The sequence below is a fragment of the Sminthopsis crassicaudata genome, chromosome 6 (genome assembly GCF_048593235.1).
Source record: "Sminthopsis crassicaudata isolate SCR6 chromosome 6, ASM4859323v1, whole genome shotgun sequence".
NCBI lineage: Eukaryota > Metazoa > Chordata > Mammalia > Dasyuromorphia > Dasyuridae > Sminthopsis > Sminthopsis crassicaudata.
In genome coordinates this window covers 37,158,882-37,175,028 of record NC_133622.1, presented here as the reverse complement: position 1 = coordinate 37,175,028, position 16,147 = coordinate 37,158,882, and the positions used below count along the sequence as shown (strand labels likewise).

The following is a 16,147-nucleotide window of genomic DNA, read 5'->3' as shown; positions in this document are numbered from 1 at the left end:
ATCTAATCTACAACATTCCATCTTTTCTTTTCTTTCTTTTCTTTTTATTTATTTATTTTTGCAAGACAATTTGAGTTAAGTGACATGCTCAGAGTCACATATCTAGGGAGTATTATGAGTGAGATTACATTGAAACTCAGGTCCTCCTGACTCCAGGGCCAGCGTATCCACTTGTGCCATCTAGCTGCCTATGCTAAATCTTTTTCACAAGAATAACATCATTTTTAACTCGAGGTAAACCATGTTCATGGAATTCCCTTCATCTATTACTTTAATAATCTTGTTTAAAAAAAAAAAATCAAGCTAGACTGGTATGACCTGTTCTTAATAAAGCCAAGCTGGGTCTTTGTAATCACCACTTCCTTTTCTAAAAGTTAACCAATCATCTTTTTAATGATTCTTTCAGTGTGCCTCTAGGCACACTCTCTAAGACACTGAGTTACAAGATCTGCATCATTTCTCTGGACTGATGAGATCATGGTTCCTGAACAACAACTACAAAGAAACCAACTTGATCTCAAATCCATTCTTTTCCATATGGTTGGAATATGACCTAGTTCATTTTTCATGGAAAGAACATTTTTGGTTCATTCTTATCTATTGAGATGTTTGTCTTGTTGGCCAGAATTAGCTCAAAGTTGCTGAAATATTTGTGGGTTTTTCAAAGCAAATTCAACATAATATAACGACTCTTGATTATTCACATGTAGCTCCCCACATGTCATTTTAGATTATTTATGGTTATAACGAAACATTTTATTGTTCAAAACAACTAGTGTAAAATGTGTTCTCAAGTCAATTTTCAAAAACAATTTGCTTAGGAGACATGTTGGCAGTAACTTGGGGATATCTCAAGGCTATCAATGGGGATACTTTTCTGGGAGAAAGAACAAAGGTTGTATAACAAGTATTAGCTTTCTATTTACCTAGTGAAGTACTGAACTAAAGAAATATAAATATAAATGTTCTCCTCATTCTCTAAATTTCAGGGACCCAGGTCAAAGTCATGCTAATTATGAGTCTGATTAGAAGACATATTAAACTCAAGCAGGCTTTCCAATCATCACTCAGCGCCTTCTTGATCTGGTGCTCACTCAGTCATTATTTTTCTGATTATAATTGATATTATTGTTTTAATTATCTGCTAATTTGGAATTTCACTGTATCCCAAGAGTATGGGGAACACTGGGGAATGATTAGTGGAAATTGTCTATTTTATCTCACATTCTGAAAAAAACCTGGTTCTATAACTCTGGTCATATTTAAAGCCAACTTAAGTTAGTTAAAGAGAATAAAATTATTTTACCATCAAGTTGTAAGTTTTTGTTAATAGAGTATTCAGAAGACGAAAATGCAAATTATTCCTATTATTTCAAAACACTTTTTAAAGACCCTTCCTTTAAGAAAAAAAAAAAAAAAAACAAGACAAACCCCCCTAACCCTATCTATCTATATTTAGATTGAGTTATAAAATTTTAATTCTTAAAACATATTTCTTGAACAGGAAATTATCTCATCCAAGACTAGTACAGCTTTATGGAGTATGCATCCAACAGAAGCCAATCTACATAGTAACCGAGTTCATGGAAAATGGTTCTCTGCTTCATTATCTCAGACAGAAACAAGGAAGACTTAGGAGAGGGATGCTACTGAGCATATGCCAGGATGTATGTGAAGGGATGGAGTACCTGGAAAGGAATAACTTCATTCACAGGGATTTAGTAAGTGTGTGTTGTTAACTCTTTATTCGAGATGTTAGACTTTGTTTCACTTCATTTGTATTTTATCCAATGTGTGGATCGAATCTTGGGTTGTGTAAGTCTATGTCAATGTGAGACAAGCTTGGGGAGGTCCTACCAGCCTGGGAAAGCTTCCAGTATGTATTTGTACCTATTTTATATTTATTTATTGTATTCTATCCTATCCCACCTTTTCCCTTCTGAATAAGCACACTAACTGTATAGCACCTGGCCCATGTGTCTAGCACCATACAAGTTCTTGATAAAGGCTTGTTGACTGAATGGTTGATTAAAGAATTATTTATTAAATGCATATTATGTGCCAGGAGGAATGGTAGGATGAAAGATAAAAATGTAAAAGCAAGATAGCTTACATCCCACTAAACCACCTTAATTTTAATTGGAAATTATAAATCCTTTAAATATAACTTTACCCAGTGTACTATTTTAGGACAGAAAATGCCTTTTTTGAGGTAGAAGTAACCTATGTTCTTGAAGCCTTAAAGATCATAGAGTAACATATGTTTGATAACTCTTAATCAGGGCTTTCTGCTGATGGACTCACTGCGTGAAAACCAGCTAGCTAAATGTAGAGGGATTCCTAACCTGAAAGTTGGTGCCTAGGTGTTAATTAAAAAAAAAAAAATATGATCAAGGCAGCTAGTTGGTGTAATAGATAGAGGACCAGTCCTGAAGTCAAGAGAACCTGAGCTCAAATCTGGCCTCAGACACTTAACACTTCCTGGCTGTGTGATCCTGGCCAAGGCACTTAACACAATTGCCTCAGCAGAAAAAACCTATATATATGATCACTCATGATGACTTGCCTACTAAGGTACAATGTGGTTATTTATGTGGATGAAATCAGGGGTTCCTAGAGTACTAAAGCATGAAAATGAAGAGCTGAGGGGATTTTTATTATGGTATAGTGAAAGTCCTGGGCATGGGTTCAGGAAGATATATATATATATATATATTTCCTTCGAGTACTTTGGGCAACACCCTCGGTAGGGCTACTAAGTCAAAGGCCAGTTGAAGCACACAGATATTCTATTTGTGTGTACTTTGTGTTCATAAAAGTTAATAACAAGTTCCTTTAACTCTCTGACTCAAGCAGTTGTCTAGAACTATTCAGCCAGAGACCAGTTGCTCTACATTGAACATTTACTTCTTGGTATATACTTTATGTTAATGTAAGTTATATCTATCATATAGCTCAAGAAATAATGCTAAGATAAATATATTTGACACTTATTAGTTACATAATCATGAACCAGTAAACTCTCTGAGATCCAGCCAACTCTCTAAGAAAGCAAGAAACCTTAATGAAGAGCGCCATCATTTTGATATTTGGGTGAAGGCACCTAAGGGTGTCATAGTGCACAGAGTGCTGGACCTGGAGTCAGGAGGATTCATTTTGTGAGTTGAAATCCACCCTCAGAGACTCACTAATTGTGAAGCAAGTCACTTAACTGTTTGCCTCAAAAAATGGCAAACCACTTTTTTTTGCCCAGAAAACCTCAAATGGCATCATGAAGAATTAGATACAACTGAACAACAATAATCAGTGAGGTTATTTTATTATTCACAAGAGCCACTACTAATGGATCATGGGAGTAGAGGCTGAAAAATGCAGAAGGTGGGACAAATGAACTGGGAGGAGGAAGCTACGGTGGAACAAGTTTTGCTGGAGTAGAATTTTGGCCATGAATCTTTCTCCTTTTTCCCACAGGCTGCCAGAAATTGTTTGGTGAGCGCCACATGCATAGTAAAAATTTCAGATTTTGGAATGACAAGGTAATAGAACATCTAAGAACCTAGAGCCATCACTTTTAAAAAATTTGCTTTTTGTTCATTTGTTCAATGTTAAGTTAATGATCTTCATGTGCCTCCTGTGGACAGAATAGAAAGATTACCAAGACTTTGTCCTAGCTATGTGGATTGCACATGGACTAGTTATATAAAAATGGAGTATTAAGACTATTTGATGGATACAGACTCAAGGATTCAGGAAGACTTCTCATAGAATGGGGTTCTTGAACCCCATCCTGAAAGATGCGTAGGATACCAAAGGACAGATGGTGGACTGGGAAAGATCATTTTATCAACCAGTCTAAGAGAGAGATAGCTTTATGGGCTGTTTTTGTGGCTCTTATTTCCTGTTGACCCAGTTCCGGGGAACTGAAAATATCTGTGCACATACTGAGTCCAGGTGTTAGGTTGAGGTTTCCTCCTCTAACTAATTTTCTGACCATAATTCTGGTCATTCTGTCATCTTTATATTGAGGCATTTGGTTTTTCTTTGTATGAAAGAAATAAAAAGATTACGAAATAGAAAGACAGAGAGACACACAGAGAAAGACATATAGATAGAAAAAGACAAAAAATATTGTATAACCCAGAGGGGTTTCTGGTGCATGTGTGGACTTTTGAAATGGGACAATGGCAGGATAACAGTTTAATCTTCTTTATTTTCCAAGTATCAATACCTGAAGCTTTATAGAATAACAATCCCTATCTTCCAGGAGCTCATTCATTTCCTGGAAGCAAGTCCAAAATTCTGTCAAAGGAAATAATAATTTTTCCTTTTTCACACAGAGTCATTATAATGAATGAGAGATTTCTGCTTAAAAAGTAGCAAATGTCAATATTGACAATTGAATAAGGAAGAAAGCATTAAAACACCCTTTAAATTCATTCTTTTTAAAATTTAAAATTTAAATTCATTTTGTGCTAAAACGTATTTATGAATCTGATGCTTAGAGTTGATTCCCATGTCTTTTTCCTTTCTCAGAACTGGTCGCTGAACTACTTCAATATGCTACTTTTTAAAAGCTTTATTGACACTTTTTGTTTTTATCACCACAATCATTTCCCAACATATGCCTCCACCATCGAGCCCTACCTTGTAACAGAGAAAAACAGTTAAATAAAGCTGATGTAACAGTAACATTTGACTGTGTTTACCATATTCAGCACTCATAGCCCCTCACCATTTCTTCAGAATGAGTATGTTCTCTGGGGCTAGTATATAAATTTTACTATGTAAGTCATTATGATGATTAACCTGTCCAGGCAGATGACTTGTGATTTAAAAGTTCGTATTTGGTCTGAGGAATTGCTACAGGTTTGTGAGATCCAAACAACATAAATACTGAAGTTAACTAGTAAAGTGTGAAGTAAAAACTGATAAAAAGAAGAGACAGTCACAAAACGTCTTTGTATTAAAGGATTATGCCCCCCCCCCTTTGCTTTCTTCACTTTTTCTTGAGTTTGTTTTGATTTTTTTTCTTTCACGATATGGAAATGTGTTGTATAATTACACATGTATGATCAATATCAAGCAGTTTGCCTTCCCAAGCGAGGTTGTATCTGTAAGGGGGAAGAAAGGGAGAAAATATGGAACTCAAGAGTTTTTAAAACTTTTTTTTTTTTTACATGTAGCTGGGAGAAAATAAAATACTAAATAAATTTTTAAAAAAGATTTCAAAAAGGAAAAATAAAAGGATTATGCCTTGTTCCTTTTTAGAAGAATTTTGCTTTAACCAATCTAAAGTTCCCTGAGGATTTGAATGAAAGGGGGGAACCTGTCATAATTAATGTATTTTATCTGTACATTTGTATCCATTTAATCATAGGTATGTTTTGGATGATGAATATATCAGCTCTTCAGGTGCCAAGTTCCCAGTTAAGTGGTCAGCCCCCGAAGTCTTTCACTTCAACAAATACAGCAGCAAATCTGATGTTTGGTCATTTGGTGAGTTCACTTGATGAAACTGTTTTGACTTTGGTTGCCCAAACAGACTAGGACTTTCTGTTTATCTTGTTTCTTAGTGCAAGATAAGATTCTCTTGGAGGCTTCTCAAATCTTCTCTGTGTGGTATAGTTGGCTTCTAAAATGTACATGCTTATGAGATTGCACATTTTCCTTTCCAAGTCGAGTTAATGAAAACTTTAAATTACAAAATAAAGCAACGAGTCTGCCAATTGAAAAAGACAGTCACTCTTTCCCTTTCCCCTTGACGGCTTTTCTCCACTTTCTTGAAAAAAAAATTGATTCCAGGGCATCTCTAACTGTTGCTTAATAAACTTCCTCATCAGTTAATGAATTTGTAAATAGAGCTAGCATTTACACTTGTAAAATATTCCTATTGTTCACCAGCAAACATAAACTTAGTGCCCTCTGTTCATAAAATGGAACCAGCAAATTTTATTCATTGTCTTGAGATTTTGTAGGATTTTGGTAGCTTTAATATATAACATAGAGCCTTAGGTTAGATGCACATTATAAAACATGATATACGTGTATATGCTGGTCTTCATATAGGAAAGTGATGATATATAGAGATCCATCCTTAGTAGAGCGTGTATTTTTTTTTTTTTCAAGATTAGCAGTTGATCTATCATTCATACTGTCCAGGCCAGTCTCATTTATGACTAATGACTTGCATTTGTGAAATGAACTCCATTTAGGAATGGAGTTTGTGAGCAAAGAAAAGACATAGAAAAGTTCAAGCCCCCAACAGTATCAAACAGGTAACCTCAACCTCTTTCAGCTCTTCTCTATTTATTCACATAATGATAATAGCAGGTGACATTTGAATAATAGAATCACGAAACATCAGAAATGGAAAAGACTTGCAGAAGCTTTAATTAAAACCCTTCATTTTGTAGGTGAGGAAATAACCCTTTGGACAACAGTTTAGCTAAGAGATTGCACCCCTGTATGTACAGAACAACAACCCCAAGTTAGTCGTCAGGTAAATACTAAAGAACTCCTGTTGGGAGTGAGTGTCTTTAAATAGTCTCTGTAATTAACAACCAGTTACTGAATATTTATTGTGTGTACAACACCGTACTAGATACTAAAGAACTCTTTAAATTAAATTTTATTTTTTTCAATTAATGAAAATCTACTTTCTTTCTCTCTTATGATTGAAAATAAAAAAACAAAAACAAAAACAAACATGTATAGTGAAGCAAGATGATTTCCCACAATGTTTCATTCTGCACTTTGTGTCCATCATTTCTCTGATGGTAACATGCTTCATCATTAGTAAAAGGTACTCCCCTCCCCCAATTTTTAAAAATATTTTTATTTAAAGTTTTGAGTTCCATATTCTATTCACCCCTCCCTTCCTTCTCCCTCTCTCTAAGAGAGTAAGCAATCAGATACAAGTTACATTTATGCAATTATGTAAAACATTTTCATATTAGTCATTTGGTATAAGGAGACTAATAAAAGACTTTTAAAAAAAGACTCAAATAAATGAAAGAAAGTGAAAAATAGCATGTTTCAATCTACATTCAATCAATATCAATTCTTTCTCTGGAGGTGGATAGTATGCTTCCTCATTAGTCCTTTGGGATTGTCTTGGATCATTGTATTACTGAGAATAGCTAAATTATTCACAATTTTTCATTGAACAATATTGCTGTTACTATGTACAACATTCTCCTAGTTCTGTTCGCTTCACTTTGTATCAGTTCATGTGTCTTTCCAGGTTTTTGTTTTTAATTATACTTTTTGTATTTCTTTTCTTTTCTTTTTTTCCCTGAGGCAATTGGGGTTAAGTGACTTACCCAGAGTTACATAGCTAGGAAGTATTAAGTGTGTGAGGTCAAATTCGAACCCAAGTCCTTCTGACTTCAGGGCTTGTGCTCTATCCACTGAGCCACCTAGCTGCCCCCTTTTTGTATTTCTTATAGCACAATAATATTCCCATACAACCATAAGCCACACCTTGTTTAGCCATTCCCTAATTGATGGGCATCCCTTTGATCTCCAATTCTTAGCCACAACAAAAAGAGCTACTATAAATATTTTTGTACATATGGATCCTTTTCCCTTTTTATGATCTCTTTGGGATACAGATCTAGCAGTGGTATTTCTGGATCAAAAGATATGCACAGTTTTATAGCCCTTTGGGCATAGTTCCAGGTTGTTCTTCAGAATGGTTGGATCAGTTTATAACTCTACCAATAGTGCCTTAATGGTAAAGGATGTTTTTTAAATAAAATCTCATTATTTTTTTTTTTTAGCATTCTTTTCTTTTTCAATTTTAAATTATAAATCCAAAATCTCTCTTAGCCTCCCAACTCTCTTGTTCACTCACTGAGAAGCCAAGCAATATAGTAATACAGGTGAAATCATTTCCACATTTGCTATGTTTCAAAAAAAGCAAGAAAAATGAAAAAAGTGAGAAGATTATACTTCCGTTTGCATTCAGACTATTTAAGTTCTCTCTCTGGAGGTAGACTGAATTTTTTTTCAGCATGAGTCCTTTATAATTATTGTACTTATCAGAGTGACGAAGTCTTTTACAGTCATAATCATTACAACATTGCTGTTACAGTGTATAGTGATCTCCCTGTTCTTCGTAGTTCAATTTGGTCTGTTCCTATAGATCTTGCTTTGTTTTCTGAAACCAATCTTTCACTATTTCTTATGATATAGTGAGACTTCATCATAAGCAAATGCTACAACTTCTTCAGCCATCCCTCAATTGATGAACGTCCCCCTCAATTGATGAACGTCCCCCTCAATTTCTAATTTTTTGCTAGCACCAAAAAAAAAAACAAAACCCTGCTACAAATATATCTGTACATATAATAAGGATGCTTTTCTTAATGGGTATGATAGAAAGTAAAAACCACAGTTGACATTTATATAATGCTCCATAGTTTTCAAAATATTTTGAATTTATTATTTCCTTTGATCTTTACCCTAACCTTGTGAGGTATGTAATCAAATACTTTTATGTTTACTTTACAGATAATATAAGTAATGATTGACATTTATACTTTAGCAGACAGTGTGGGTAGAGACCTAGACTTGGAATCAGGAAGGCCTCAATTCACATACCAGAGCATGGGAAAGCCATATAATCTTTTCATGTGTCAAACAATTACCTGAGACTAAGATTAAGTTACTTATTGATATTGGTAGAACACACCAAAAATCAGACCTGAATTTGAAGCTGGTTTCAGACAATTAGGGGCTATGTAACCTGAGAAGATTATTTGACCTCTATCTACCTCAGCTTCCTTAAGTGTAAAATGGGGATAATTATAGCACCTACTTCACAAAATTGTTGAGGATTTAATGAGTTAAAATTTCTAAAATGTTAGCCCTTGGCACATAGTATTTCCTCCCTCCCTTCCTTCCTCCTTTTCTTCTTTCCTTTTTTTCTTCCTTCCTTCCTTCCCTTACTCCTTTCCTACCTCCTTCCCTCTCTCCCTCCTTCCCTTTCTCCTTCCACCCTCTCTTCTTTCCTTTCATTTTTTTCTTACTTCCTTCTTTCCCTCCCTCCTTCCTTCCTTCCTTCTCTTTCTTCTTCCCTCCCTCCTTCTTTCCCTCCCTCCTTCCTTCTCTTTCTCCCTCCCTCCCTCCTTCTTTCCCTTTCTCTCATTCCTTCCATCCTTCTTTCCTTCCTTCCCATATTGAGTATATTCAATTACCAAAGGGCATACATACACACATGTGTGTATATACACACATAAACATATACATGTGTGTATCTACTTATATGTGAATTACATATATACACACACATAGAAAAAGAGAACAAATGTGAGAGAACATGTATGCTTGCTTTGAGGTTTGCCAAGTGCTTCACATGCATTAGCTCCTTTCTCATAAACCTCCTTTGAAGTAGGTACTGAAGATATTATTGTCCCCATTTTACAGATTAAAAAAACAGATTCAGAGAGGTTTTGATTTTTGCAGGGTTGTACAGCTAATAAGTGTTGGATCGAAAGTCTTTCAGAGAGACTGAATGATTTGCCCGAGGTTGCCATTGTCAGGGATGGGTTTCACTGCTCAGATCTTTTGACTCCAAAGTCACTGTTCTTTCATTTCTGCCACAGCTATCAACTACTGGGCAAAAATAACTCAACTGTGTACTTTCCCCTAACCACAGTCAGCCAGACTGAATCCTACGCTGTCTGGCTGGTGGGGCTAGGTGAATGAATGACTGCCATCATGGGAATGTAGCCTATATAACCCTGCCATTTCTTGAGAATCTCAATGGTAACCTTTGTGGGGATATAGATGCTACACACATTGAAGGAACATGGTAGACCATTTTGGACCTTCTGAGAAGGGAGAGGACTTCTCATTTTAATTTTAATTCAGATGACTTTCCATTTGCAATTCTTTTCAGAGACTAAGGGCCACTTTGTCCACTTTTTAACCAGAATTTCTTTAACTCTAGGTAGTTATTACTTAAGAACTGGAAAAGTCATGATTCCTTATGTGATTAAAAACAATTTTAAAAAATCAAAGGGCTGCTTATATATTTTGATACACTTTTTTAGTGTTTTAAAAAATAAATTGTTATTGACTTTTTCATTGCCCCTTTTTCATTATTCCCCATGTTCATTCCAGAAAGCCAACATTTAAAAAAAAAAATCATTCCCTTTCTCTATATTTTATTTTATTTTATTTTAGGAATTCTGATGTGGGAAGTTTTTACTGAGGGCAAGATGCCTTTTGCAAAGGAGTCCAACTTACAAGTTGTGGAAGCGATTTCCAAAGGCTTCCGACTGTATCGTCCGCTCTTGGCTCCAATGATTGTGTATGAAGTCATGTACAGCTGCTGGCATGAGGTTTGCCTTTCTTCCCTTTCTAACTTAGACTAGAGGTTCTATCTTCTGGCACTGTTTCATTCATGGACTCAAGAACCCATTGATAAAAGTGAAGAAAGTGTCTATTTCACATATCTGGCTCATAGAACCTTATGTGATGATCCCATCTGGTGGCTTTGTTGTGCTACTTTATCCCTTATCTGCTATTTTACATTGTCTTTTCTTCTGCTAAAGTCAGTGGGCTGTTTTTTCTTTAAAAAATCCTATCTAGTGGATAAATGTGAGCTTAGGTATAAAGGGCAATACCTGAGGTTTGGAGTTGAGTTCAAGTTTAGGTCCTGCCACTTAATTTGCTGTAGAAAAACACTTAATATGTGTGTGTCTCAGCATCCACTATTACAGAATGAAGAAGCTTGGATTGGGCGGTCTCAAAGACTTTTCTCCCCATGAATCCCTGGTCTTGTGATTCACAAAAGTTAGATGATATGCCCAAGGACACAGGGTCAGTTGGCAGAAACAGAGTAGAAAGTCTTGAAATTTCCACCTTGAAAAGGGAGAGCAAGTGTTTTCATTTACATAATTTTCCATCTGTGTTGTTTTTTATAAGTAAAAAAGTACTACCAAAAAGTGCAGCAGGGAGGAGCAAAATGAGAGCAGAACGACTCTTCCAGAGCCACTTCTGACATTGAAAGATTGAACTTAAACCTAAAAGCGCCACAGTTCTCTTTTTTTGCCCTGACTCAGTTTCCCTAACTATCCTGACCCAGTCCTGCCTCAGTCCCTAAATGTTCTGCTCAACCACCCCTCCCTCCTAATCATGATGATCCAGATAAGGAGAAAGACCTTTTATCTTAGGCATCATGAGAATGTTGGGTGCCTCTCCCCACCCTGTAATCCCAATTATCAGATATCCCCCATGCTTCCCCTCACCAGGCAGGACTGGGTCAGGATAATTAGGGAAACTGAGTCAGGACAATAAAGAATTGTGGCATAACACTGTCCCCGATATCTTCCTTTCTGGACACCGACCCAGCACCCTTGTCAGCAAACTCCTTTATACTTTTGGCAGGTCCTTTCTCTTCCTGAATGGTTTCAAAAAAAAAAAAGAAAGAAAGAAAAGAAAACCAAAGCTGAAAGAGAGCAGGAAAAGAGGGAGAGGGATGGAGAGACAGAAAAGAAAAAGAAAAAGAAGAGAAGAAGGAAGAGGAAGAGGAGGAGTAAAAAGAGGAAGAAGAAAAGAAAGAGAGGGAGGGAAAAAGGAAGGAAGGAAGGAAAAGTAAAAGAAATTTCAAACCCAGATGAAAGATATGGGAAAATAGACAGATACATGGCAAACAGTTTGTCATTTAGATGGCGACTATTGATATTACTAAAGGAAATTTCTTTTATAGTAGAATCAAATGAAATAATATGTGATTAGTTAGCACTTTTAGCATCTTACTTGCTTAACTCAAGAACCTACAATGACATCTGATTTATTCCCCACAAAATCCTGCACTTCTGCCTACTTTTCATGGCTCTCCATAATCCCTCTATCAAGTCCAACTCTCTCCTACCTGGATTTCAAGGCCTCCAAATTTATAATCAGTTATTCAGTCAATAAATCTATTAAATGCCTACTATGTGCCAACCTCTGCTTTAAGTACTAATAGTAAAAATAAAGCAAAAGACGGACCTATTCTCAAAGAATTTTCAGTCTAATAGGTGAGATGAAATGCAAACAATTATGTACAAACAAATTATATGTTACATAAATTGGAAATAGGCTCATGACACCATAAATTTTGAGTTGGAAAAAAACTTAAAGGTCACCTATAATCAAGTAACATTTTTTATGTAATGTCCACCATACCCCTTTTTCTCAAGGTCTTGCTCAGTCTGCTGGTGTTCACATTGATCTCTCTTGCTTCTGAAGTAATTGACTCTCTTATTAGCACCACCGTTTCCCTCTTAAGTGTTCTCATATAGGTTTCATATGGAATGAAAGCTTGGTATATATGGCTCAGCCTTTATTGTCTGCAATGACTGAAGAGCTGTTATGGCAGAGGGGAAGAGGGGAAATGATCTTTCTGAGTTTTATTTTCTTCATTTACAAAGGACAAGCAGCACTAACCCCACTGGCTGATTGGGAGGATGCAATTACAGAATATACACAGTGCTAAAAAGCAACGTAATGAAGGGATCTTCTTCTAAATCCTATAACCTTTTATTTCTGTACTACCTAAAGGTTTAGAATTAATTAAGATTTAGAAAACCACCGGGTAGCAAATAGTAGAGAATAATGATGTCATTTTTAAACTTTTTGGAGGACTGGCCCTAGCCTGCCATATTGCATTCCATCTCAGTTGTAGTTATTATTTTGCCAACATGCCTCCTTTTGGTACCTGCTTCTTTCTCTGCTTTTCTGCTTTTCTGTGAGCTAGCTTCCTCACTCCTTGAGCACAGGACTGTCTTTCTTTTGGCTTGCATTTATATCCCAGCTCTTATGTTGCTTACTTTTAAACTATCCCACGACTGTGACCCTATCTCTGTCCTATGCCCCAACTTTTTTGGCTAGTGTACTGAAGCTTTCATATTTGGAAATGATACACATCAGTGTATGAGGAAGTGATTGAAAAAAAGCAAAAGGTAATAATACGAATATAGGTAGCATTTATATAGTGCTTCAAGGTGTGCAAAATTCTTTATGTATGCTATTTTATTAGAATATAACAATCCTGTGAAATAGGTGAAAGTATTCCTTTCATTTTCCAGATGCCAGAAAATTCATTTTCTCTTTCTTTCTCTCTCCTTCCCTCCCTTCTCCTCTTCCTTTTTCTTCTTCCTCTCTCATTTTCTGTTTTTCTCTTTTTCTTTGTCTCTGTCTCTCATAAACACACACACACACACACACACACACACACACACACACACACATACACACACACAGTCCTTCATTTTTTACTAGCTTGTGTTTGTGACTAACTCCCACACTAATGTCTGTGCTGAAGTGGCTCAGCCTATGACCAAGTCTGATGGCTCTCTTCTTGCATCGATTCTTCTGCTTGGGGTTTTGTCCTCCTGCCAGGCAGGTCTATAACCTATGTCAAAGTGCATCTTCTGATGACTGTCTTCTTATCTGACCTCTTACAGAAACCTGAGGGCCGCCCTACTTTTGCTGAATTGACTCAGATGCTCACAGATATAGCAGAGACTGGGTGACCCGAGATGGAACATCAAAGATCCCAAAGCCAATGTCTTTCTTGCCCACTTGTCAGGAAAGGAAATTCCTTTTTTGGTCATTGATGATGATCTTCTTTTAAAAGTTGCTGATGATGAATGACCTTTGTACATTGGGAAGATGTATGAAGCTTTTAATTTATTTTATATCTTTGACCCAGAATGTCTCCAGTGACTTATCTTCACATGAGCATGATAATCAGCAAGTGGGAAACAACATTTCTTTGTGGCAAGTTGGGGGAGCTCTGAGGAATCTGACTAAAACTTCACTCATCCCTGAGTTTTATATTATGAAAATGTGATGGGTTTTTGCTCAAAGCCACAGAATAAACAGCTGGGAAGAGGAGCCGAACCTCTGGATGTGTGGATTTACACAGATTCCCAAGTATTTCCATCTGCCAAGATTTTTGATTCCTGAAGGGGTTTGTTGGAAAGAGAAGATGATACAAAAGAATTAATCTTGCCAAGCTCTAGGAAAGCATGGTTTAGAGTTGTGCAGTAGAGGGGTTTGATCTACCATGGAGCCCCTTACCCTCTCTTCAGGATTGTTGAGAGCTATGTGGATAGGCTGGTAGATGTCACCTCACATCCCTTCTCTCCTTTCTTTGCTCCTTCCTCAATTCGGTGAAAGAGCAGCTTTCTTTGCCCTGTTTTTCACTGACCATCCAAGCCATCCCTTCTAGCTACAACTCCCATGCTGCTGACAATCCAAAAGAACTGTTCTCTGAATGATATTTCACTTTTAGTTCTCAACAGTTTATATAAATGGGGGGTGGGGAGGGAGAGATGGCGACTGCCAATCCTAATTTGTGCCATTAATGATAGAGCGTGAAGAGAAGAAAAAGAGAATTTTTGCACTTTTTAAAAAAGAGTCCAGAGACTCTTCTTTCTCAGTGTGAATTTGGATAGGGAATATCTTCTCCTTAGGAATAAATATATCATCCCTAAACCAGTGATTTGCTGGTAAATGTTTAACAACTGACTTTATGGGGGGGGAAATGTACTCAAGACAAAATTTTAAGTTTCACCTGCATTATTAACATTTTCACCATCACTTTCTTAAGTGTTGACAACTATCAAAATAATAAATCAATGCCTGATATATAATATCTGCTGATTTCCAAGGTGTATATGATTAATAAAAAATTAACAATCAGCTCTTGTGAGACATAGGAGCTGGGACCAGCACGGCATTGCCCTACATCCATAAGTGCAGAGAAATGAGAGGAAAAGAAGGGGCTGGAGCTGGGGGTCAGAGATAGGGAGACTTAGAGCTGAAAGAGATTGCTAAAGGTCATTTAATTATGCTTATTTTACAAATGAGGAGTGGAAGCCTGAGAAAGGAGTCAGCCTAAGATGACAGGTAGTAAGTTAGTAAAGCTGGGATTTAAACACAGTTCTTGTGATTCCAAATCCATCCTTCTTTCCAGTATTCCATCTTATATCAAAATGGGTTTTTCTCCAATATTATCAAAGCTTATTAACAGGGTCTCTCAGAGAGGTTAATTGAATTACCTAAAACTGCACAGCTAACAAACACATGAGTCAGGATTTGCATAATGCTCTAACCATTACATCATGCTACCTCTCTTGTGATGGTCAAGTTCCATCTGGGGCCATACTGGTGACTTTGCCCAAATCTCCCTCCCTCAAAACTAGTTCACTTGGATCACCTCCCTGATAACATGATCCTCTTCGAGAGCAAAGGACAAACCACAATAATAATGAAGAAGAAAGAAATCTGAGCACTACAGAAAGGGAGTGTGAGTAGATGAGGAGGAAGAAAGGAAACATTAATTAAGGATTTAGTGTGTGTAGGCATTGTGTTAAGTAATCATATCTATCCTTACAATGGATACCTATTACTCATTTTATTTATTTTTGTGTGTGAGGCAATTGGGGTTAAGTGAATGCTTGTTACTCTTATCACCATTTTTCATTTGGGGATACCAAGGTAAACATAAAGTGACTTATTCAGAGTCATACAGCCAGCAAGGGTTCAAGATTGAATTTGAAGTCAAATGTTCTCGATTGCAGGTCCAGCATTCAATCACTGAGCCACCAAGCGGCACTTGGTGAGCTGGTCACACCCATGCCATTTTCCTTTGCAGTTATGTCTTCTCTCCCCAGCAGATCGTAAGCTCCCAGAGGCCAGTGTTGTCCTGTCTTGGTGACCCCTTCATGGGCCAAAGCCCAAATACTGAAAATAAGTATTAATACATGATTCTGTAGCTCAGATGGATTCTTGAAGAACTGACAAAGGAGCCTACCTTAGCTATGGGGGGGACCTTCCTCATGGATTTTGTAAGCTTACAGGGTACAGAGGCTGTGACCGAGACTTTGAGGGTTTCTATGGGACAGACACCTCTTGGCGTCTCTTGGAAGTTGAGTTTTCAGTCCAAGGAGTCCATACAATAGTATATGACAGAACTTTCTAGAATACAAGGATGTTGCCAATTTAGATCCCTAAATTTGGCTCTCTTCTGAGAAGTCCACTTTGTAGTTTATAGCAATTGTAACGCCATTAAAAAGTGGGCTGAAATTCTAAAAGATTCAGAACAGAAGCCCCCCACAGTCAGGGAACCCTAAAACCACCGCTA

The 16,147-nt window shown here is 36.8% G+C and overlaps 1 protein-coding gene across 1 annotated transcript in view; it reads left to right on the top strand.

Annotated features, from left to right (window-relative positions):
• Positions 1-14,654, top strand: part of TXK (TXK tyrosine kinase) — a 49,971-nt gene extending 35,317 nt beyond the window's left edge. The window contains exons 11-15 of the mRNA XM_074273666.1: positions 1,505-1,721; positions 3,472-3,536; positions 5,378-5,496; positions 10,192-10,349; positions 13,461-14,654. Of these exons, the coding sequence (XP_074129767.1) occupies positions 1,505-1,721; positions 3,472-3,536; positions 5,378-5,496; positions 10,192-10,349; positions 13,461-13,529 (628 nt within the window). The 3' untranslated portion in view covers positions 13,530-14,654. The remainder of the gene's footprint in view (positions 1-1,504; positions 1,722-3,471; positions 3,537-5,377; positions 5,497-10,191; positions 10,350-13,460) is intronic.
• The last annotated feature ends 1,493 nt before the right edge of the window (positions 14,655-16,147 follow it).